The sequence below is a fragment of the Xyrauchen texanus genome, chromosome 24 (genome assembly GCF_025860055.1).
Source record: "Xyrauchen texanus isolate HMW12.3.18 chromosome 24, RBS_HiC_50CHRs, whole genome shotgun sequence".
Classification (NCBI taxonomy): Eukaryota; Metazoa; Chordata; class Actinopteri; order Cypriniformes; family Catostomidae; genus Xyrauchen; species Xyrauchen texanus.
The window spans coordinates 31,712,537-31,738,377 of record NC_068299.1 but is presented as its reverse complement, the minus strand read 5'-3'; the positions used below and the strand labels follow the sequence as shown (position 1 = coordinate 31,738,377).

General features: G+C 39.0%; 1 protein-coding gene across 1 annotated transcript in view; it reads left to right on the top strand.

Moving 5' to 3' along the window:
* The window catches only part of LOC127618206 (pleckstrin homology domain-containing family H member 2-like), a 59,413-nt gene that overhangs the window by 964 nt on the left and 32,608 nt on the right, over positions 1-25,841 (top strand). Inside the window, exons 2-9 of the mRNA XM_052090526.1 lie at positions 86-223; positions 12,972-13,034; positions 16,044-16,193; positions 19,348-19,431; positions 21,902-21,983; positions 22,363-22,551; positions 24,447-25,258; positions 25,743-25,818. Coding sequence (XP_051946486.1) covers positions 104-223; positions 12,972-13,034; positions 16,044-16,193; positions 19,348-19,431; positions 21,902-21,983; positions 22,363-22,551; positions 24,447-25,258; positions 25,743-25,818 — 1,576 coding nt within the window. The 5' untranslated portion in view covers positions 86-103. The remainder of the gene's footprint in view (positions 1-85; positions 224-12,971; positions 13,035-16,043; positions 16,194-19,347; positions 19,432-21,901; positions 21,984-22,362; positions 22,552-24,446; positions 25,259-25,742; positions 25,819-25,841) is intronic.

Below are 25,841 nucleotides of genomic sequence, written 5' to 3'. Positions count from 1 at the left end.
TATATCTAACTGTTAGTTTGTATGCATGTTTTCCTTAATGTCTGTCTTTCTGCTTCAGTCTCATGCTGTGCGTTCGATGTTGCAGGGCCTGAGGGGTGACGGCATGGCAGAGGGTGATGAATGCTCAGGTGGGGAATGGAAGGAGAAGTATATGGCCCTCGAGACCCTGCTCGTCAAATTCAGGGGACAGATGAGTGTGATCCGGGAGCTCACGGCAGAAAAGGTCAGCCCTCAAAATCTTTTCTCCAGCTGCCTTTTACACTGTAGCTCCTAGATCTTTAAAAATCATTATGTTTGACCGCATGCTGAGTATGTAAAAACTACACTTCCATTCATTAGACTAATAACAGAACAGACGTACTGTATGATTAGTCGGTAACCATCATGGTCCCTCTGATGCCTGTCTATTTATTTCGGTCAAATACTCAATTGAAGGGATTCTAGGGAAGGCGAAGAAGCTACATAGTAAAGTATTTGCTCTATTCCATGTTTGGTTTTCTTTCCATGAAAGAGATGTGTGTGTGTGTGTGTGTGTGTGTGTACATGCGTGCCACGGCCTATTTCTTTGACCTGTCTCGAGGGAGAGCAGATTAGAGGTTAATATAAACAGACGCCTGACCACAGGGCTCCAGACTGCTGCATTCTGGGATAGCAGAATCTTCTTGGCATTACAGACTTGAGATGCGTTTCTGTGCTTAAAATGGCCTGTGCCTGGGGAGTGGTCAAGTTTAGGGATTAGTGCTTTGTGTTGTGATGATGTTGTTTCTTGATACTCTGTAAAATTCTAATAATACTCAAACCAGCCCATCTGGCACCAACAATCATACCACGGTCAAAATCACTGAGATCACATTTTCCCCCATTCTGATGGTTGATGTGAACATTAACTGAAGCTCCTGTCCCGTATCTGCATGATTTTTTGCACTGCTGCCACACAATTGGCCGATTAGATAATCAGATGGATGATTGTTGGTGCCAGATGGGCTGGTTTGAGTATTTCTGTAACTGCTGATCTCCTGGGATTTTCACACACAACAGTCTCTAGAATGTTCTTCAAATTGTGCCAAAAACAAAAAACATCCTGTGAGTGGCAGTTCTGTGGATGGAAACGCCTTGTTGATGAGAGAGGTCAACACAGAATGGCCAGACTGGTTCGTACTGACAAAGTCTACGGTAACTCAGATAACTGCTCTGTACAATTGTGGTGAGAAGAACAGTATCTCAGGATGCTATTCTGAGATGCGGGTTGGCGCTGTTTTGGGGGGGACCTACACAATATTAGGCAGGTGGTTTTAATGTTTTGGCTGATCCATGTATTATTAAAACATAACATTTTTAGCATCTCGGACAATCTTATTGTCAATGACACAAATAATAGTATAAATAAAGTATAAATTACAAATAATAATACATTTTAAACAATGTGCATTCTACTGTACTCCACTCTCCAATATGAAACTTGGACATTTTTATTCTTTGTACTGAGCCTTGAGGTCAATCTGTGACATTTATATTGTATTTCTCAAAATGTTTTTTCACTGTAAGAAGTGAGTGGTTGTCTGGTGTGACGACTTCAAAACAGTGATTTGCCACACTTATACACAGGCTGCAGGTTTGTTGTCAGGTTCAATATAGCTAGAAATTCCCAGCGAATAGGTCTTGTTGACATGTAATATACTGTACATAATACATGTAATAAAGTACAGGTATATGCAATATAGAGGATCATGATGTGGTAATGTATACATTAGTTTGACATCAGAAGGTTTGAAACAAGCCATTTTTGGAGGTACATTTCAATAAAATGTTTGAGTTCTGTAATATAGAGTACTTTTTTAATTGCATTGAAATATGTTTTGCTTAAAAATCCAAGGCAAATTTGATATCTCTAAATGATAAAGCATTAGACTCCTCTATATGTCAACTCTATTCATTTCTGAGTCTCAGTAAGTGTAACCTCTGACCCCTATACTGCTGAGCCATGCATATGATTTCATCCTAGAAGAATCTCTTTGTAATCTCATTCCTGTGTCAGTGGATGTTGTTATTAGCAGCTGGGTAGTGTCTGGACTCACTTATATGTGGCAGAATCCATTATTCCTCCACTGAAACATGGATGCATTTTCTTGATGGGGTAATTAAAAGCTGCCAGAAATAGTGCCTATTTCTTCTTGTCACTGCAGGTCCTGGGTCAGTTGGGCAGTTGAAATAAATTGCTGGGGAGATCTGTTGGGTCTGCAACAGTGGTTCTCAACTGGTTTTGCTTGTGGAAAAAATTTAACATTGGACCTCAAGTGGTGACCCAACACAGTATACAAATTGTTTATCATACAAAAGTACACAAAATGTCCTTAAAATCAAACATTTATTAATATTACCAAGAGCTTCACAGGCCCAAAAATATACACATTTATTGAATGCTTGGTTTATACATTTCTCATAAATTTCAGTGGTTTCATGCTCTCAGCAGCCAATAATTCATTGCAGAAAACATATTGTGGTCAGCACAAATCATGTATATCTTGATTTCAGCCTATATTTAATGTAGCTTGGGTCATATTTATTTACTTTTGTTCATGATTTTTTTAGGGGATATAAAGCAACCATGTTGGGATCTGCCAAATTTCTCCATCTTCAACTCAGAAGGAGTGCCCCTCTAACATTAAATTTTTACTTCACTGATGTTTAGGTTTAAGTTCAGGGTTTGGGCTGGGGGTTCAGTTTATAAAATATTCATTCCTCTTCACTGTATAACTGCCTGTACAGCTAAAAACTACTTGCTTCTCAGCTCACTTTTGGTGCCCCTCCATGGACATTTCAAGCAAAAAATGGAGCTCACTCGTGCCCTTAAGCCCGATAACACTTACCGCTTTGGCCACTGGGGGCAGTGTTTTCACATTTCGGTAAGCACAGACCAATTATAGCTAAAGAAAAGTCAACCTACTATTTCTGAATTTACTGTGACTAGATCAGTCAGAGGAAGCGATCAGTCCTGTGGAACACAACACATCCCTTATCAGAGGAAGGGGATGGGGAGAACTAAGACACAGGATGGAGAAAGTGATAAAGTGAGCCTTATAGGAAATTTAAGAAGGTATAAGAGAGTGAAAGGGAAAGAGATGGAGTACAAGAGGAGGAGAGAGATTGACGAACAGAGTTGTCAGAATCCTTTAAACACAGAGACTCCCCAGGGAGGAAATGCCTGTGTTCGTAAACACGGCGTATGCTATGCAGGAAGTTAACATATGAAATGCAGATAAAAACACACACAAATATGGGTAGTTGACATGTACTACAATGTGACATGCTTTTCTACCCCACAAAGGCAATACGCTGTAACTATACCAACACCATTACCAAAAAATAATGGCTTAGTTTTAGTGAGTATTTTGTAGTTACTGCAGTTTCCACACTCCATTTTCTCTGAATCTGAGCATACAGTATTTGAGCCAAACACATTTTGCCAATACACATAAAACATTTTTGAAACAGCATTTTACTAACTGTTCTTAATTTATGCATCTTTTATAACTCTATATCTTTTAAAACATATTAATTGAGAGACTGCATGAAATATTTTGTAAATAAATCCTTTGTCACACCACATTAAACACTATTTAAAATTAACAAGTGATTAACAAGATTTAAATATTAACCTAAAATCTTGAAGTTGATAAAGAGGTCATGTAGGTCATGTTCTCTCCAAGTTTGCTTCCTGTTTTGTAGGATGAATGAACAAACTAGGCATTGGGCAGAATGCATAGAAACTCAGTAACGAACGTTCACTGTGAGTCATCCTCAAAGAAAGGAAGGAGCATCACGAAGGAGCCTGTGAAGCCTTTGTCGATGTTTATAGTATTTCTGATGTAAAATCAGAACAGCAAGAATATTATGTTCACCGATCAGCCTGAAAGGGTACTTTCACTCAAAGTCGCATTCAAAGAGAAGTCAAATACATGTTCTCACACTGAAAGCACATTGTGCAAAGTAGGAGTCTGTTTCAGGTTAGCGTTCCTCTTCTTCTATTGCTGAGAAGCAGGAATCTTAAGCAAAAGACTCTGATTGCTCTCCATTTAATCTCAATGCTGTCTAGGAGAAACAATTCAAACATTATAGAGCCCTTATTTGTGTTTTTTCTTTTCTGAAGGCTGTAACCAGAAACAGCCTATACTTTGGAGTTTCATCTTTTCCTGGTTATTCCAGAGTGTATCCCTCTATAATAGACTTCATAGAATTAAGTTCAGTGATAAGTTTGTCAGTGGCTTCCATCCATGGCATCCTTCTGCTTCCTCTGAGTGCGTAGGACATAGATAAGTGGAGTTTGAGAGCAAAGGCAAGGTGAAGCTGGGGAATTTGGAGCTGTGGTGCAGTAAGGGGTGTCACACAGACAGGCTTTGTGAGCTGGCCTGATGGAGGGAGGCTGGATGAGGGGTGCAGGGCGATCCGGCCACAGAAGGCCGAGGATGGAATGCATGGAATGGAATGGAAGACTGACTGTAGCCAGGACCATATGGGGCAGAGAAGTGGGGGTGGAATCGTACAAGATTTAAAGAGACGTTGATTGAAAATGTGGAGTTTGCAGATGTATCTATAATGTTATTTGGTTTGTTTTGGAAACCACTGCCCCCAATGGCCGAAGCTGGAAGTGTTGTTGAGGTAAAATATCCACAAGGTGGCGCCAAAAGCGAGTTATATTTTTAGTTTGCATATTTTATAACCTAAACCCCAACTCTAAACCTAGCCATCACTGGGGTAAAAAAAATATTTTGAGCAAAAATGCACCATCAGAATCACGCTCACCGTTGTTTATGGGGATACAATTACTTTCTGATTCTTAATTTCATAATACATGCACCTTGAGAATCAACATGTTAATTTCTCTTGTGATCATGCTGAATAATAATGATAGAGGAGGTTGGGATTAGATATGAGCAAAATCAAAAAAAATTTAACTGGTGGGTTGTCTGAACAATTTATCGACTATAGTCAGCCTTAAGCAAGCCCTGTGCGTTTAGGTTGGTTTAGGCCACCAGACACTGATAATAATTTTTTTTTTATATACAGTATATACATGGATGCTAAGTGCATACCTTGAATAGGAAACTTATATTCAGACCAATAAATCTAAATAACTATATAGGGTAAATATCTGTAACCTTCAACTGCACAAAACTATCATTGTCCTACTATGATAATGCATAGTAACAATAGCATTACTATTCTTATATTGCATTTAAAGTCCAACAGTAATTACTACTTTAGAAAGTAGTGAATATGATACAAAGGTGATGCTTTGATTGCTGTAAAAGTGGTGCTTTAAGGTGATGGCGCACTGCAACATAGAAAAGTTAGTTTCTAAATAGATTCCTTTTAAATCACAGCCACAAAAATGATTAAGGCTATAAATAAAGAAGTATCCCTAGTTGAGGTTGGGTGGGGTTTCCTCTGATTGAGTGTAAAAAAAACTGACTACATGTATGTTTTTAACAATGTGGTAAATACATTTGTCTCTGATCCAGCAACAATGTATCTGTAACCAAACTGTACTGATGAGCTGGGTGTAAACTACTTGTTTAACCAGACTTTTCAGTATTGGCAGAAAGTCTGCTCTAGTTTGCAGCTTATTCTGGCAAAGAAGCTCCTACTTGGGCATAAAAAGTCTGTATGACCACGTGCCTCAAACAACGTGTAACCTTAACGTCTATGAGCTCGTTTCAGGAAAAGAGAAAGCCTTGAAAGCCAAATCCCTTCACCAGGACAGATTCACTTGTGCACTTAAGGCAAAAACAGATGTTTCCAACCTGTGGCTGAAGTGGCTAAAATGTAATTGAGTTTATGTAGCTGTTTTCAGAAAAGTCTGTTATTACGCTGCTATTTATTCTCTTCTATATCTGTGCCGTTCAGGCAGTGGTGGCTTGCAGACCAACTTGGCCTCAGATAAAGCAAGTGTGTACTTGTGTTTATGTGCCTGTCAGTTTGTATGTGCATCTGTGTTGTGATTGTCATAAAAGTATACCTGAAGTTTAACCTGGTGTATGGAATGTGATTTCAGTGTCTGAATGCAGTGTACTGTATGTTGGCTATATGTTCAAAAAAGGCACACAACCATACTACTCTTCTTATTATTGCTGCTGTATAGCATGTACAGTTTAAAGATTTGTTTCTGAGCATGCTCAGTGTGCTTTTGGGACACACCCTTTGGTCTAGTTCTTTAGCTCAGTGAAACAGGAAGGCATCCTTGGATACTGCAAGTTGCTTTATATCGTTAGGTTTATGGAAATAACCAGAGTCTTTTTCAATCTTTTTAACTTCCATCAAAGAATTTGACATTTACGTCATTGATTGAGCTGTCACTGATGCACCATTACCAAGTCCAACCAAATGTGCTTTAACATAAGTCCAAGTGAACTAGAGCAGAAAAAGAGAACATAGACTAAACTATTCCAAATTATTATAATTAACGTTTTGTCTGTAGTCCTTTTGTGCTACAATATGTCTTTAATAAGGCAGACTAAGAACTCTTAAAGAAGAACGTTAGAATGATCAGAACATCAGTAAGTCACATAAACACACACACACACACACACACACACACACACAAATACATAAAAACACTTTTGTATGGTGTATAGTGGAAAATATTAGTGCAGCACCAATGACTATTAGTAATGTGTTAGGTCATACAGTATTTGACTTTTCTCCTTTGGGAAATCTCTGAAGAAAAACATGCTGTCAATGGAAGCCTCTTCCAAAGCAGAAACAAGCACACTATTTGATTATTACACACACACACACACACACACACACACACACACACACACACACACACACACACACACACACACACACACACACACACACACACACACACGTAGTGTTTCCATGTTTTATGGGGACTTTCCATAGACATAATGGTTTTTATACTGTACAAACTTTATATTCTATCCCCTAAACCTAACCCTCACAGAAAACTTTCTGCATTTTTACATTTTCAAAAAACATAATTTAGTATGATTTATAAGCTGTTTTCCTCATGGGGACCGACAAAATGTCCCCACAAGGTCAAAAATGTCGGGTTTTACTATCCTTATGGGGACATTTGGTACCCACAAAGTGATAAATACACGCTCACACACACACACACACACACACACACACACAAAACGTACAGTACACATATTCACCACAGACAGATTCTGCAGTGCTTTGGGTAGGTTTGTATGTGTTTGCCAACTTACTACACTGCATGAGCAATAGCTGAATGCAATAAATCATATCGTGATCCTGTTCTTATTTCAGCAAGTTTCACGTGACAGGAAATTGGAGAGAAATGTCAGAGGCTGTTAGTTTAGGCCCCAGCACACTCACAGCAAAGTGCTTCATCGCTCAGAGCCAAAAAGAAGTTTGAAACAGCTGAGAACAACATACAGACCACAAGTAATATGGCATTAAAATGTGTTATCAATGACTTCATGCCTCATTCTACGAGTAGAATTCTAATGAAATCAGTAAAAGAAGCTGTTTTTACCACTTGAAGGCAGGAATTTAAAGTAGTATATATATATATATATATATATATATAATATATAATGTGTAATTGTCTTGTTTATGTTTTGCATTCATGGTGCTAATACTGTGCACTAACATGCTATACACAGCCATAATATGTGCTGATTATACTCTGTTATTGTAATTTATGGTGACACTGATACTACTGCACAGATGGGTGTATAAAAGAGTGTTAATGGGCAAAATACAGGCAAAAGAATGATGATAGGCATATCTTCGGCCAGATGTGTGAACGTCTTTCGGCTGCAGAGGACACATGACTGAAGCAGCATATCAAACAAAAGAGTGAATGGGCACTTAAGATCAAGAAGTGTATTTGATTAGATTCAATTCCTTTTGTTGTCAAATTAAAGCACCATGTGATGAGGAAGAGGTCATGGTCAGGCCTTGAGGACGCACACCTGGCACGGAATTGTTCTAATCAGCCAGGAGGGGGATAAATAGGAGAGGGAGGTGCCAGTTTGAGAGAGAGAGAGAGAGAGAGAGACACTGTCTGTGTGTTTATGTTTGTTTATGTCATTAAAATTATGTTGACTGTTCTGCCAGTTCCTGCCTCCTCCTTGCCTATTCTGCGAACCCTGTTACATTGGTTTTGTAACTAAAACGTTTTGCGGAAAGTCAAAAGTTTTGCGGAAAGTTTGCCCTGGCAAGCTGAAACAAACCACGAAACAAACTTTTTTACACCTTCATTTTGGCCAGATTTCTAAATTACATCACACCCATCCGTTCTTCCATTTCCTATGAAGTGTGCAGGACCTTTTAGTCTTTTCTAGTGTTAATTGCTGTGTGTGTGACAGACCTCCAACAGAATAGGGCGAGATTTGTGCAAAAATAGTAGGAAGTTGAGACACCCTTGATAAAAATGTAGTTGTTTTGAGCTTTTGGGGAGCAGGCCTTGTCAAAGGGTCAATTCAGATTGAGGATAGTGTGAAGATCTCAAAAGTGCTGGAAAGACATTAACAAAACCTCACTGTTTTCTCTTGACCTTCTGTTCCATTGTATGTTAGATATCCAAAAGTCATTCAGAAAACTCCAGTCTGGTTACTGGCCACAACTAGGTCAATGAATGTGTGAGATGCATGTATGTGTGCGATTGGCAAAAGAAATAGGGAATTTACTATAGAGATTACAAATTACAGGAAAAACTAGAAAATATGCAGACTGGGAATACATTGGTCAAAACCCCTACAATTTTACAAAATGTGATGACAGTAGACATTCATTTGTTAACTTTGGTTTAACATAGAAATCTTGTTTTATATATAAAATATAGTTTAGACTTTCAGAAATGTCGCTCATACAATACAACAAAGATTCAGGACTCTTTGATTGGAGGGTTTTCGAACACACTAAATGTCCAAAGGAATTGTGGCTTTTCATCCAAAACAGAAATATAAAAGGTTTGAAGCATATACAATTTATTCTCTTTGAGGAATGTAACAGTAATATAGCATGGCATTCTTGCTATGAAAAAATATTTGGAAGCTGACATATAGCATTCCTTAAAATTTTATGCGGTGGGGGTCTGGGGGAATACCTATTTAATAAAGCTGAAATCCATTCATGCCAACTCAAAGGAAATGTATTTACACAACCAGCTCAACCAAGATTGACTTAATTACTGCCCTTCGATAGCAAAGCACAGAAGCTACTACACCAACACTGAAACTGAGAAAAAAAATGCTTTATTTGTCCAGTTAGGTTTATGATGTTAAAGTTAACAGGAAAGCATTTTATATTAACTCTACCCTCTAACCCCAACCCTAAACCTAACCATCAGTGTGGTAAAATGTTTATTTTAGAGCGAATATGCAACCTCCAAATCATGCTTATCAGTGTTTATGTGAAGACAATTTCTGCCTGTTTTCCACAGGATCAGAACCTCTGAGGCCCCATTTACATCTTGCATTAACATGCATTTTTGCGGATGCTGACCACATTCAAAGGTTTCAATGCAAATGTGTTTTCGTTATCTGGATACAAATACTTCAGTAATTAATTTTAATTTTAAAATATTTGCATTTTGAATATTATATTCAACATTCTCAGATAATATTTTTTTTTCTTCTACAGTATAGCTGCTAAAATAAATAGTTTTAAAGGAGTTTTAGATATTTTTATTGGAGAACAAGCCAAAGCAAAAACAATTCAAAAACACATTCTGTTGCAGTGTATAATGGGGTTAAATCTTTCCTCACCTTTCTGTTCACTTCAATCCATCTTTAACTCACAAAAAAAATTACTTTCTCGTTAATAAATCTACATATTGCCAATTTTCTTCACAATAAGAAATGCACAGTGACATATATTATGGTTCAATAAGTCGCGAGCCATCACGTTATAATCTAGCTGCATTAAGAGTGAGCTTGAGGGGTAAGCGTCCCCGTGACAGAGTGTGCATCAGCCGCATGCAGTTGAAATCTCTCCCCCTTAGATCGGGACATTTGAGCAACTCATAGAAGAGGTGCTGACTGCACAGAGAAATGCCAGAGTCTGAGTTTGTAGTTAATTACATGATCTGCTTCTGCATTATTTTAACTTTAATAAAGCTATAATATATTAAAACTGCATTTAACTACGTCCTCCACATCCATCTCTTGCATCAACGAAGCTGCTGGTTCGGCATCCATTCTATCGTTGTGATGATAATGGCGCTCTGTTCGGCCTAATATTGAGATTTTTTTCTCTAATGTCTCTACTTTATTCACACAATATACTACTTTAATCTCACAATGTTAAGACTTTATTCTGATAATTTTTATCTTATTCTCAAAATATTATGACTAAAATCTCAAAATGCTTTGACTTTAATAATTTTGATTTAATTCTCATATTAATTTAATCTCATACTGCAACTTTATTTTTGTAATTTTTACTTTATTTGCAAAATATTAGGACTTTATTATCGAAATCTAACGTGGCAATAAAACATCGTTGTGGGATCACTGAGGAAAGTTAAAAATAAAAATAAAAATTCTAAACGCATCTCGAAACACCTGCGTTGGGTTTCATGACTGTTATTAAACATGATTCCAGGTTGTTTTTAACAAAGCAAAGTTTCAACGCTTGATAAGCAGTAAGAAAGTAGTTTTTCCCCTTTTGCTCTGGTGTGCAGACTTAAATACAATAATTTGACAAGTTCAATGTCATCTCATTTAAAACTATTTAAAAATCAAGGTACCCCAAAGAGGCTATTTAACGCAGCAGTTTAACTCCACGCACATGACATGGAAATGTGAACCAGCATGGGCAGAGCTCATATACAGGCATTGACAGTTTGATCATTTGTGTTTGGCTTTATCATTTTAAGACCTATGTATTGCACTAGTTAGGCTTATAGCTCACTGTGCTGCTGTTTTAAGTAGCATTTGAGGAAATTACATTGCAATAAACATTCTTTATTCCCAAGTACCAAGTCCCGACTAAACCAGAATAACCGAACAAGTTGGCTGGCGCATGCATTAAAATGTATTCATTGATTTTATTTATCCCCCTTTTCTCCCAATTTGGAATGCCCAATTCGCACTACTTAGTATGTCCTTGTGGTGGCGTGGTTACTCGCCACAATCTGGGTGGCAGAGGACAAGTCTCAGTTGCCTCCGCTTCTGAGACCGTCAATCTGCACATTTTATCACGTGGCTCTTTGTGCATGACACCACGGAGACTCACAGCATGTGGAGGCTCATGCTGCTCTCCGCGATCCACGCACAACTTACCACACGTCCCATTGAGAGCAAGAACCACTTATCACGACCACAAGGAGGTTACCCCATGTGACTCTACCCTCCCTATCAACCAGGCCAATTTGGTTGCTTAGGAAACCTTTTTTATCCTGATTAACATTAAGCCTTACTTTTTCTTTTTTTTCTCTCATCACAAAAAAATATTCGGGGCTATTAACAAAAGATCCAGAACTTCAGCTCTATCAGCCAGGATCTAGCTACGACACTGATGTAAAACATTTGTATTATCCATCAATATTTTTTGCATTTACTAAAAGAGAGAGAATTTTCAGTCACCACAACCTCTGATGTAAATAGTGTTTTCAATAGTAAGTAGTATTTACCTTTTTGAGCAGGTAACTTTGATCGGGTGTCTATCCGGTCACAGTAGAGACGCATTTGACTGCAAGGTGTTAACCCCTTAAACTCAGGTGTAGTTTTGGGCTGCCATCTGCAATTTTTTTGTTGGTCTAATATTTCAGAAACCCCCCAAATAAAAATAAATTACTCCAAATATTCATAAATAATATTTAATAATATTTTAACATTCTTATTATAAACAGGAAGTACTTTTTTATTATTATTATTACAATTTTAACTTGTTATGCTTGTGCATCTGGTTCTTTTTACTCAGTCAGTCTTTGAAAATTCTTATTTCACTCCGCAAGCAAGTACTAAGAAAAATAATATTTTATTTATCACATTTCATCACAATATACAGATCTGAAATATAGGTGGGGCTTTAATGTATTTCTGCACTCACAGATGTGCTCGTCCATAGGCATTCAGTCTAGTTTTCAGTTTATGCACCACCCTCATTATTTTATAGAATATCTTGGCCTTTGAGTGGTCCCAGAATCATTCCAGACACAGCAGTCAGCAGATAGGTTCACCGTTGAGCATAATTTTGCCGCACGGCTTACGCTGAGCTCAGCGGCTCTGGGTGCAGCAGAACACTAAAGCAGAACAATCTCAGGAGATTATTGAAAAGACACAAAAATTTTAATGAAATTTATTCAAACCAAACCTGTAGTACACTACAATTTATATGTCTGCATGCAAGTAAACTCAATAAAATATCTCAATAAAGGAAGAATGAATAAACTGCCAGACCTTTTGCCATTCTGTGCATAAGTGTACAGTATTGATGCAACAATAACCAATCACAACCAAGTGTGCTTTGATGAAGTACATGTGACTGACCGCTTTTGACCTTGAAGTAGCAATAACCTCAGCTTTTATGACCTTATTAAAGAAAAGGTTTGGCGTAGGACCCCATAGATAACTTTATTTTCTGCGCAGAGGCGCTGTTGTTTCTTGCGGAAGAGACATGGCCAATGTGAACGTCCAACGTGACCGTATTTATTTTCTTTTATTTAACATAAATGCAGAAGTGCTAGTATTCTATGAAAAGATTAAGCTATTTTCTAAGATTTCAAATGATACCTCATTTACCTGTGTTATGCATCCAGGGACATTAACATTTTGAGCGCAAAATTTCCATGGTGCTTGTCAGTTATTCGGGAGATGTGAGATGAGGCTTGTCAGTAATTCAGCAGAATAGTCGATTTCAGGGAATGTGACCTTTCCAAAGCAACATGCTGATTTCCCATGTGATTATGTTGTAGTCACTGGATTTTGGCTTCTCGTGGCAAACTCTTCCCTCTTGTTATTGTTCAGATGCAGCAGTTGGAGACGCAGGTGTTGGAAGCAGAGCGTCGAGCATATGAAGCTAACCAGCAGGTAAATTCTGAACACACTCTTGCAGTATTAAGTATTATTAAGTACCAATATTGATCAAACATGTAATATGCATGCAACATTTTATTCAGTTATTATTCTTATCAAAATAAAAAATTTTATCATAGCAATTTTAAAGCTGAAAATAGGTATAAAATTGTATTTTTACCATCAAAGAAACTGTAGATATTAATTTGTAATAAGTGTGGTTAAAAGTAATTATAATCACTTGTTACATTTTGTAAAGGATGCATTGATGTTTCATTGTTAGACTGATGCATGACAATATATTTATGCAATTTGTACACAACATATGTTCCCCTTCTGTCACTCACACGACGTTGTATCGAATGAAGTGACACAAGGGGTCTTCCTGGGACGCCAAACTTACCTCTGAGCCTGAGAAAAGGCCAATGTCAAGTTGGCAGACAGAATTTGCATGCCCCGGACATACGGGTATAAAGGGAAGCGGGGCAGCAAGTGCCAGTCAGAATTTTTCTTCAGAGACGAACGGTTGTGCAACAGCAAAGCTAAGTTCACCACTGTTCCACTCACCTCTGTTGGCAAGAAGCACTGCTGTTGGATCTACGGCGCATTTCCAGCTGGCGTTCTCTCTCTCTGCATGCTGTGCAGTCCACGGCCCTGGGTACTTCGACAGCGCTTTCATTGCCTGAAAGAGTGTTTCTCCTCCTAAAAATAGTTTATTTCCTCTAAAAGAGTTTTAGTTCTCACTCATAAAAGAGCAATACACAGCATGCGTTGAACGTCCTTTTCAGGACGTGTCTTTTTAAAGATGTCTTTCCGTCTCTGTGTAGTTCCTGGATGCGGTTGATTTCTCTCCACTTTTGACGGTCATAAAAGCTGCCTCGCGTGCCTGGGCTGCGATCACACGCAGGCTGCATTTTATGAATGGTTCATGTTCTCAGTGCGAGAACGGCTTTCACTTCAGCCGCCCCCCGCGTCACGTCCCCATTGAGGACGACCCGCATGGCTATGAAGGCGGTTTGGGGTTGACAACAGGCTCGGTTTCGCCGGGTAAATACTCAGGAACCACCCGCCACCTGGCATGCTTGCTTTTTTCCGTCCGAGGTCAGGATGAGTGCAGCTCACCTCGCGGCCATCCGGCATTCTCCCTTGAGCCCTCAGAATTGGATGACGACATCGCCACTGCATCAGAGAGCGTCACAGCGGCGTCTGATGCTGATGACTCATCTGGGCTGCCACTTTCGGGTCTGCTCGCCCAGTCTGAGGCTGACGCGCAGATGTCCGCTATGCTTTCCCGGGCCGCCGTGAGCGCGAGGCTGGAATGGAAACCTCCACCCCCCCTCACGGCTACTCGATCGGTTCCTCGGGACAGGGCAACTGGTTCTCGGATCTTATGCTCATCGTGACAGCACCTCCCTGGAAAATTCCCCTGAGGAAAGACCTTCTTTCTCAGGGTCGGGGCACCCTCTGGCACCCGCACCCAGACCTCTGGAACCTCCACGTCTGGCCCCTGGATGGGATGCGGAAGATCTAGTGGATCTACCACCTGCAGTCCTAGACACGATGAACCAAGCCAGAGCTCCTTCCACCAGGCAACTTTACGCCCTAAAGTGGCACTTGTTCACGAATTGGTGTTCTTCTCGAGCCGAAGACCCGTAGAGGTGCGCAGTTCGGTCAGTGCTTTCATTCCTGCAGGAGGCTGGAGGAGGCTGCCCCCCCCCACCTTGAAGGTGTATGTAGCTGCTATCGCAGCCCACCACGACGCAGTAGATGGCAAGCTTGACTTGATTATCAGGTTCCTGAAACCCTCCCCGGCCTAGCCTGTTCCCCTCCTGGGATATCTCTGTGGTCCTCTCGGGCCTTCAGAGACCCCCCCCCCCACGCTTTGAGCCGCTTGATTCAGTTCAGCTCAAGGCCCTCTCCCTGAAGACGGCCCTTCTGATCGCGTTAGCCTCCATCAAGAGGGTTGGGGACCTGCATGCGTTCTCTGTCAGCGACACCTGCCTGGAGCACATTCTCACATTATCCTGAGGCTGCAACCGGGCTACATGCCCAAGGTTCCTACGACCCCCTTCGGGGACCAGGTCATGAGCCTGCAAGCAAGCTGCCCCGGGAGGAGGCAGACCCAGCCTTCTCGTTACTGTGTCCAGTACGTGCTTTGTGTATCTATTTGGACCGCACACAGAGCTCTAGATGTTCTGAGCAGCTCTTTGTCTGCTTCGGCATATGGCGGAAAGGGAACGGCGTCTCCAAACAGAGGTTAGCTCACTGGATCGTTGATGCTATTTCCTTAGCTTATCACACCCAGGCCGTGCCCGCCCCCTTGCAGGTTCGAGCACACTCTACGAGAAGTGTGGCATCCTAGTGGGTACTGGCCTATGGCACCTACTTAGCAGACATCTAGCAGGTAGAACTCGGTAACGCGGCACAACCGACCGGGTGTTCCGCTTGCACACTGCGCCCTTCACCAAGTTGATCCAGTGCACCTTCTATCCCAGATTAGCCACTAAGCGTCGCTCCCCTGATTTTCTCCTCCCTAGCCTTCTGGCCGGCGAAATCAGCGGAGTAATTCTCGGCCAGACCCACTACAAGTCACAGGTGCTCTGTACTGGGATCGGCTCCACGGGCTTAGTTCCCTTTTCATAATACAAATTATATTTGACCAGATGCAATACAGCCATATAGCTTTAATGATAATGATGGCTAATTTGCTGTTTAATTAAATATAACCGTTATATGACTTCTGATAGAATAGGAGACCATGTGATACTGTATGTAAATATGAGAGATGCATGCATTGTATGACGTTTAATATCCTATTTTATTCTAAATACATTTCAATAGTTTTATAGTTGCTGATTTTAACTCTTTAACACTTGCCATATTTTGGGGTTTTTTGATTTTTGTTCACATTTCAGGAATTGTCTGTGGATCCCATGGCTATATGAGATGTCCACTGTTGTGGAGTAGATGGCAGGTCAGGGGTAGATCTGAGCATTACTGAGCATGTGCATGTTTGTTTTGAAGGTGCAATGGATGGAAGAACGTCTAAAGGCATCAGATATCCCATCAGCAGATTCAGAGTTGAGGCTGTTCAGACGCTGTCAAAATCATCAAGCGGCACTGCAGGAGAAAGATGAACTCATCGCTACCCTAGAGCAACAACTGGAGGAGCAGGTCAGTCACACCTCAGACCACAAATACATTTTCAGCAGGAAATGAAATTTTCACCCCCCACCCACCAAATGCGAGTATTACCTCATTCCAAAATGTGTGTGTGTGTGTGTGTGTGTGTGTGTGTATTTAAGCAATACCACAGAAGTAAGAGTGTGATATGGCCCTACATCAACACTGCTGTGATTTGGTCACAGGCCCAGTGCCATAGGTAATCACAGCAGTGCTGATTTAGGGCCACATAGCATGATTACGAGTGTGATATTGTTTATATACAACAGTTCAATGAACAAGTAAATAAAAAAATGAGGAAAAACTGAATACAGTCACATAAAACAGATTGACCATATGTGTACCTGTGTCTGTTGCCACTCCCAAGCAGATATGCTGTAGTGTGTTTGTCAGCTTTTCAGAAGATAATGTCATTTTGGTCAAATGCATCCTATTTTCTCTGTGGAAAAATAGCTGTCCAAGCGGGGTATTCCTGCCTATTTTGCGGTAGCTGGTGCGCAAGGGTCATTTACTATAGACACCGCAATCTCCTCTGCCATTTTATTCTCTCCAATGTAAAAACTCCGGTAAGAGGTAAGCGCCTTATGTTTGTGATGAGCCTTAATGTTGCAGTTGTTAGTTTAAAGCTGTTTAACCCTTGTGTATCAATTAAAAAAAGTTACACATAGGTTCATTATGGACAAAAATGGCCATGTCCAAAAACTGTCATAAAAATATTATAGATTTATATTTTTTTCCACTTTCACTGACATAATTTTTTTAACCAGCATCAGCTCTAATCATAATGACCAAACATTCATTCATTTTTAGAATATTAACCCTTTAAACGCTGGTTTGTTTCATAATGCCACTGTTGTTGTTTTTTAGGAAAAAATGAAAAATAGTAATTATTTTCAATTTAATAGATGCTAAGCAGAATTTTTTTTCTTTGATTATTAGAGCCTCGGATATGTCAATGATTAACAACAACATTCATTTTGATGCTTTCATATTTTTTATGCAGTATCAGATTTTAAAAAAAGCTACCACTTAGTTCCATAATGGACAAAAATGGCCATGTCAAAAAAGTGTCATAAAAATATTATAGAATAATATTTTTTTCTACTTTCACTGACTTATATTTTAACCAGAATCAGTTCTAATCATAGTTACCAAACATTCATTTATTTTCAGAATTTTAACACTTTAAACTCCGGTTTGTTTACATAATGCCACTGTTGTTTTTTATAAAAAATATAATAATTATAATTATTTTCAATTTAATAAATGCTAAACAGAATTTTTTTTATTTTTATTATTAGAGTCTCAGACACATACAAACCACACTCTGAAATCCATACCAACACACTCACACAATTATATATTCATAATGTATCTAATTGGCTCTATAATATGCATAAGCCAAAAACAGCAGAAAACAACAACAAAAGCGATAATATGCCAAACCTGAAAAAATGGCACGATCTGGTAAAACATATTTAAAATGTAAATTTTGAAGCCTTGCCAACATAATGAAAGCATGTTAAACAAGATTGCATAATTTTATAGTTAAATGGCACTGGGATTAAAAATCGCAGTTTTAATGGGTTTAAATGTGCCATTTTTGTTCAAAACGACGCTAAGAGGTAGTATTTTGTGTAACTAGTGCAAAAAATATTTTTTTAAAGAAAATAGGGTGAAATATTAAAATTCCAATAAAAATTCACACCTGTGGAAAATGTTATGCAGTTAGCATTAACACATACAAAGTTATCAAAAAAACAAAACTGAAAAAGCCAAAAATGTCCACAAGGATGCACAAGGGTTAAAGCTATTTCCCAGCTTTAGTAGTGTAATAGTAATCCGAGAAATCCCAGAGTACTGATGAATGAAAATACTGACTGAAAGCTGTCTCACGTCACCTCAGATGGCTCATTTACACACAAAAAAATTGTCTTTTATCTCCACCTGCTGGCTAAAATCTGTAGTGTCACAAAAATAAATGTAAGAGACCCATCTAGCTTTTGAACAACTGCACTGCTCTTACACTGTAGTTTCAAAAGGCATGAACAGAATCGGAGTGTTACAAATAGTGAAGCGTCTAGACATTCACTATGCAGACATTCACCGCGACTGCTACGAGTCCTTGAATAACATATAATGTGCCTTTCTTGTGTCCCCCAAGGGAGTTGGTGCCCTACGCAGACTGTATAATATGTGTATAGGGAGCGGCAGTACTGATTACCGGTTAACGGAAACGCTGCTGCTGTCTCCAAGGTTCTGTCACAGTGTCTCTTTTTGACACTTTTAGCACTAGACAATGCAGAAGTTGGAGACACTGCTGGAACCATACAGGAAATCTAGATTTACCCATTTAATCCCACTGGTTAAAATTGTGATGGGGTCTAAAAGGAGTTATTGATGTATTTTGTTGTCAATTGTAAATGACTGTGCAGAATGTTTTGAATGAGTGGTGCCAATAGTCACATGACCAGAGGTATTTAATTCCACTGTGCTCCTGGAAAGATTATGTCTGTCAAAACTCCATAAAAAGAAGTAAATAAATCCTGTCATAATACACTTACAACTACTGTATTTTGTACAATACCTGTTTCTAGGGTAGGTTTTGTGTGGATGACTGAAAAATACATCTGGATGAAGCATATTTTGTCCACAATATTATAAAAATATTGCGAATAACTACAAAACATTATGCAATTATAATTATACAGCCCTAAAATACATGTGTGTGTATATATATATATATATATATATATATATATATATATATATATATATATATATATATATATGTATATATATATATATATATAAAAAATCAAAGTGGCTGAATATCATTTGATTAAAAAATTAATTTCATACCCTGATTCTCAATGTTAACATGTTATTTCTCCTCTACTCTGTTCACCTCGGCACAAGGTGCTTATACACAATTGAATATGGTGCTTATACACTTTTGGATACTGCCTGTAGTTGAGTGAGATGAACGGTGATGGTGGTTATGTGAAACCTACCTGTGGACTAAATGAAGAGAATTAACTAAATAAACATAGTGTTTATTTTGAATAACACTCAACATCACATTTTCAGTAAAAACAAGTCTCTATTTATGTCAACTCTACCTCTACCTCACTGATTCCTGCAGAAACACAACCGGATCCAAGATGCCAAGACCGTAGAGGAAAAAGCAGCCAAGATCAAAGAATGGGTTATGCGAAAGCTAAATGAGGTATGATAAAGGAATTGTTCCCCAAAAAATGGAAATTCTGTCATTTTACTCACCCTCATGTCGTTCTTAATGGAGTTAATTAACAGGTTCGGGATCAGCATGTTAATTTTAATTTGACAAATCACAGCACGTGAACAAGCCGCTGCTTACATGCTTCCTGTGACAACTCTCCTGACATGTCAGTCTTTACGGCATTCAGCCTCGCCCGCCCACGAACAGACCCAGGCAGTCGGATCATAGGATGCAACTTCACTGCAAAGTATTCCGCTCAACCAGAACAGCTCTTCCATCCAAACAATCTTGTTATTCAACAGAAGCTGTCTACAGGCTGTTCTCGTGCTCCCGAAATCATCCCGTTTCTAAGACCTCTAATTTGGATTTCAGTCAGTAACGAATTCATTATCTCTGCTAGACACATACCAGGATAAAAGAATCAAATTTCTGACTCACTTTCCTGCTTTTCCCGAGCGTTAGCTCCAGATGCGGACTCGGTACCTCCCTGTTAGGAGCTGAGATTCTTATAGACCATCCCCTCAAATGAATCAAGTCATTAAAATGAATCAAAATCATCAGTTATTCATTCCGTATTGGCGCAGCAACAACAGCTGCCCAAAAAGGGTTTATCAGAAAACAAATTCAATCTCTCGGTCATTGGTCCTCAGACACATATCACAGCTTCATCGGATCCAATCGTTTCCACGTCAGGAAAGCTCATCAATCACTAACCAGCTAATCCCTTACCAGTACCACCTGTCACCGTCACTCACCCTCTCACGCCCTCTCAACCAGACATCGTACAAGAAAGCACCTTCAAACAAACATGTAAAGGGATCCTTTACAGATTTTGGGGGGAAGAACAATTCAGAAACATTCGCCAAGCCAATTTACCAAATAAAATTGTTGCTGGCTTGCTGTCCTAAATACTTCCTGCCATAGTCGTGGTTAGGGGTGGGCGATATCTCGATATTTAAAATATATCGAGATATTTTTTAAACACGATATGAATTTTGACATATCGTATATATCGATATATTGTTTATATTCAATTCTGGTTTCGCCACTTTGCTCGTTTGCTTTCTCTGTGCTGTGCTCGCTCCCGCCTCCGCTCGCCCCCGCCTCATTGCTTTTGCTCCCCCTCCCTTCGCGTGTTGTCTCATTCAACATGGCGTCGCCCATAACCAGCCCGGAGGCAGAACTTGTCTCAAAAAAAGGACAACTGGCTCCATTATATGGAGATACTTCGGTTTTAAGGCGTCGGATGAACAGCAGACAGATGTCTACTGCCGTGAATGCCGAAAGTTGGTGCCAACCAAAGCTTCTAGCAAACTTGTTTTTTGGCTATTTGTTGATGGCTACAACAGAGTTAATGCAAAGATGAGCTTGAGTTGTTTTATTTTTAAATGAAAAGGCCATATGTATTATTTGTTTTAATTTACAGTTAAATTATTATTATTTATGTAATCAGGGATTTTTTTTCCTTGAACGTCGCAGAAGCACTTTGTTCTTATATATGCACTGCCTACCTTGAGTTGAGTTGTTTCATTTTTGAATGAAAAGGCAATATGTATTTCCTTTATTTTACAGTTAAATAATAAGAAGCACTTTGTTCTTATGTGAACTGCCTACCTCTTTGCACTTTAATAAAAAAAAGACTGTGGTATTTGGCATATTTGTTTTTGCAGTAGTTTTTGGGGGGTTATTTTTCCTGTAAAGATATCGAGATATATATCGTAAATCGAGATATAGCAAAATATATCGAGATATATTTTTTGCTCCATATCGCCCAGCCCTAGTCGTGGTACCAATCTTTCATTTTAATGCCTTTTTGGGATTAATCAGGACTCGAGTCGAGTCTCGAGTATATGGACAGCAAGCCAATTATGTTTACTGCTTCATCACAAGATTACAAGAACTTACAAACTACTGAAATGGAGTTAATTAACAGAGGTTCGGGAGGAGCATGTTAAATTTATTCTGACAAATTATAGCCCGCGAGCAGGAGTATATAAACCACTGCTGACCTCCTTCCTCTGACAACTTTCCTGACATCCCACCTCCACCCCATCTCCACCTGTTCTCTAGATTCATTATCTAAATGAGTAAAGTCCGGGCAGTAATTAGGACTCCAGTCGAGTCTCTGAGCCCTCCAGTATATGGACAGCAATCCAAATACGTTTACTGCTTCAACACAAGATAACATTAACTTACGAACTACTGAAACCTCTATGCTGTTTTTTTTTTTTTTTGTCCATGTCTGGAGCTTGACAGTCATTGTTATTATAAACTGTCATTGTACTGTATGGCAAGAGCTGTGTAACATAACGCATACAGGTTTGGAACGACACTGAGTAAAAAAAGACAGAATTACAATTTTTGGATGAACTACTCCTTTAATATTCTTTGCAAGTTTGTGTTTTGGAAAGACATGAAGCATGTAATGTTTGTTTGTGGCCAACCATCACTCTTGAAGTTTGATTTGGAGAATGCTTCTCTGAGAGAGATCAACCAGCAACAGGAGTCTGAGATAAAAGACCTGAAAAAACAACTGCAAGGTATTTATATTCACTACACATAACAATGGAGGTTAATGTATATATAATTAGAATACCTTATTTCCAGCCATGCATGGAGTCTGTGCCAACACAATTCCATTGACCTGTCAGCAGATTTTTCTGCTAAGATTGTCAGCAGAACAAAATTGCATGTTTATTTCATATTTTGGCAAATTTGATCATGCTTTCAGCTACCAATAGGAGTGTAGTAGTACTCTCAGCTCCATAAGTAATCATAATGTTTTAATATGCTGAAAATGTGATATTGCATGGTCATAAGATATCTTAACTGATGTAACATTAATATTTAAGGAACCATATGTTTTGACACATACTACTTTCTAGTTGTTAAGTTTCATGTGATTGTGTTGTGTCTCAGCCATGGAGCAGACTGCGTGTTCTGGTGGCTCAGTCCAGGCCAGTGTGGGTGAGGCCCAGCGGCTCAGCAGCCTGACCTTTGGTTGTTTCCAAATCAGGGGGAAAAGCCCTCAGATACTGACAGGCCTAGGGCCATCCCAGAAGAGCATCAGCACCCTGCTGGATCAGGACTGTAGAAGACCTTCTACTGGTCAGAAAACTGATATCAGATCTTCAGCTTTTTAACTAAAATCATTAGATAATAATGTGTGTAATGGTTAATGTAGATGTAGCATGTAGGGCTGGGCAATATAGTTATAAGATTGAATGTGATGTATTAAGTATATATGGGGTTTGAAATTAGAGGAACTATCACTTCATTCAAACAACTGTTGTTGCCAAACAGATTCCAAAAGTTTAATGCAAGAGGTAAAACAGTAAAAATCTTGTTAAAATAGAAAGCTTGTTTTACACTGTTTTTCACAAAATAAATAAAATGGAGAATTATGTTTAATAATATTTTTAGAAATGCATTAATTTATGTTAATATACTGCAATATTTACAAACATATATTTTTATAAACATTTTAAAGCATACAGAATTACACGCAGGGACATTTTTGAGTAATGTTTTGAACAATTAATTTATGCTGGCAGTCTAAATATTTGATTCACTGAAATAAAATGAAAGTTTAGAATGTATCGGCAGTTTTTGATACAGAGGTTTAAATTATCTGAGTCGGACCATTATTAACTTTTGTGACTTTGCTCTAGGTGTAAATAGCACCTACCCACACAGAACGGCTATTTGCACTCAAACAGTCTGATGGAAGCACAGAGATTAAAGACAAAGTGTACCCCCTAGTGTCAATACAATGGCGTAGTGTATAAAGATGGTGTGGCAGTGTATTTTCCATGTGAATGGACCCGGGTTCAATTCCCACCTTTGTCCCACTTTTTTCCATCCTGTTTCCTGTCTCCACTCTTAATATTTCCTTTAATACTACTCATAATAATAAATTAAAATTAATATAAAGTGATTTGGCAGTGATTTGGTCGCATGACAGTCAGGGAGTTGAGAGAAAAAGTTTGAGCTGGTTAAATTACACAGTATTTTAATATAGTGATATTGTAGTAACCATGTTTTTTGGTGGAAGCCACATTTTAATGCAGTATCCATGGTTTTACTACAGTAATATGGTGTTAATATAGTAACCATGTTGTGGTTACTATGATTTTACCAAAAAAATACCGTATTGATTCTATGGTTACTGTTGTAAAACAATGGTTAATTTTTGTAAGGGAAGGATAGGGTTAGGGGTTGGTGTAGGGTGTCTGTGGGACTCTAAGTAAACACAATAAACACACTGTAATGATGCCCGTATACTGTATGTTAGTATTTATTTAGGAGTGCTAATATTATCTGCCACTATGTGCACTGGGGCGCAAATAGCATCGAATATTTTTTGCTGTTTATACTTAGTGTAAATAACATCTATCACGATTTGCACGTAGTTAAATTTATATCTATTGTTAATAGCACTTTGTGCAAATAGCCGCTGCCTAACTTTATATGTGTAATTGTAAAGCACATTATTTTGTGCGATATTTACAATGTTGGTAGGTTAATTTTATACAAGCAAAAATACAATATTGAATATACTATCGCACCACCCTAATTAGCTTAAAGGAATAGTTCACCCAAAACTGAAAATTCTGTTATAATTTACTCACCCTCATGCTGTTCCACGTCATTCGTTAGTGCTAAGCGCTTGCTTGAACATGCAAGCCACTGTGAATGAGCTACTCTCATGCTATCAAGAACGTGTAATGGACTCACTGCAAAATTACTTACATTCTGGCTTGTTTCACACCGTATGCCTTCAGAAAACTTTCAATATAATGCACAAGCCATATGGACTACTTTCATGATACTTTTGAGTCTTTTGTAAGCTTTAAAGTGAGTCAACTGCGATCATATTAATTAAAACATCTCCTTTTGTGTTTAGATTACATGAAGGTGAGTATTTTTAGTTGAACTATTCCTTAAGTTTTTTTGGATGATTTCTGATTCTAAGTACAGTTTGTGTCTTTGGTGTGATCCAGATTGTGGAATGAAACAAGACCCAGAAATTGAGCGTGTTGGCCATTGCTCTAAGGTGGTGTTGGAGGATGAGGGTGAGAGTGACACTACGGGCGGCATACTCTCTCGCGGGGTCTCCTCTGTGCTCTCCAGCGCTGCCTCTGAAGGGGACAGTGTTCTGTTTGGAGGTTTGCATTTTAGCCGACCCACTAGTGAGACGTACCTCACCGCCTCTGATGACAGTAGCTCGCTGTTCGATGACGACATGCAGTATGCGGAATACTCCAAACTTTTCCTGCCCGGTCCCAAGAGCTCTACGAAGAAAGATGGTGAGAAAGATGACATTGAAGATGGCTGCTCCAATGATCTCAATAAACGCTTCCAGTCCCAATGTCTTGATTCCTCGTCGTCTTCCAGTGAGACAAACACGACCCTCAGTCCCATCATAACACCAGCACTCACACCAAAGCGGCCCACCCCTTCTCAGGACTCTCAGGACACCCCAGCCTCGCCCAAACAGCCGCGTCTACGCAATCCTAGCACGTTTAACGTTAGTTTGGCATTGGTCAAGAAGCATCTAAGCCAGCCTCCGCTGTACAGCGAAGCCGCTCATGGGAGAACACGGAACGCCATCAGCATGCTGCGTCCTCTTTGGCCTCAGGAAACAGACTTGGACCAGGAACAGAAGATGGAGACAGGTGAACGAGAGCATCCTGATGTGCCTTTAGAACCACCAACTGAAGTGCCACCTGAAGAACCTGATACACTCGACATCATTTCAGCCATGCCTGGGAGTAAACCCCCAACTCCTCCCCTGCACAGGCTGCCCTCTTGGGTGAGTCATGCAAGAAATAGTCTTGTGCTCATGCAGCATATAAGTCTGGTCCATATTGCATCTTTTTCTGCACATTTTCTGGAAATGCTTCCTTGGACAGAAACAGACATTAAACTTGGTGCAGTAGTCTCCGCAAACTTGTACAGAAAACACTGATGATATTAGCAAAAATGTGTGTAGACTTTGTGATCACGTTTTCTGTCCATCCAAAAGTATAAAGCTGATTTGTTCACATAAAGAAAAAAGTGGAATTTACAATTGCTTAGACCATTTGCTTGCTGCTTAAATCCTCGAATTAAATTTTGAATATCTTTAAAAGATTTGAAGCAACAAATATGGTTAAATTCAACAAATCCAGTGATTAGTTCTTCCTTACAAACACTCATAATATCAAACTGTATAAATATAATATTATTCCCTGGACCGTCAGAATTGATGTTGATTTAATTGATGTTTTAAACATTTGATTTCACATTATCTGCAGGAGAGCAGAATCTATGCTGTGGCAAAATCTGGAATTCGTCTGTCAGAGATGTCATGCACAGATGTAGCTAATAAAGGTGTGTTTTAGTTTCTGTGCTAT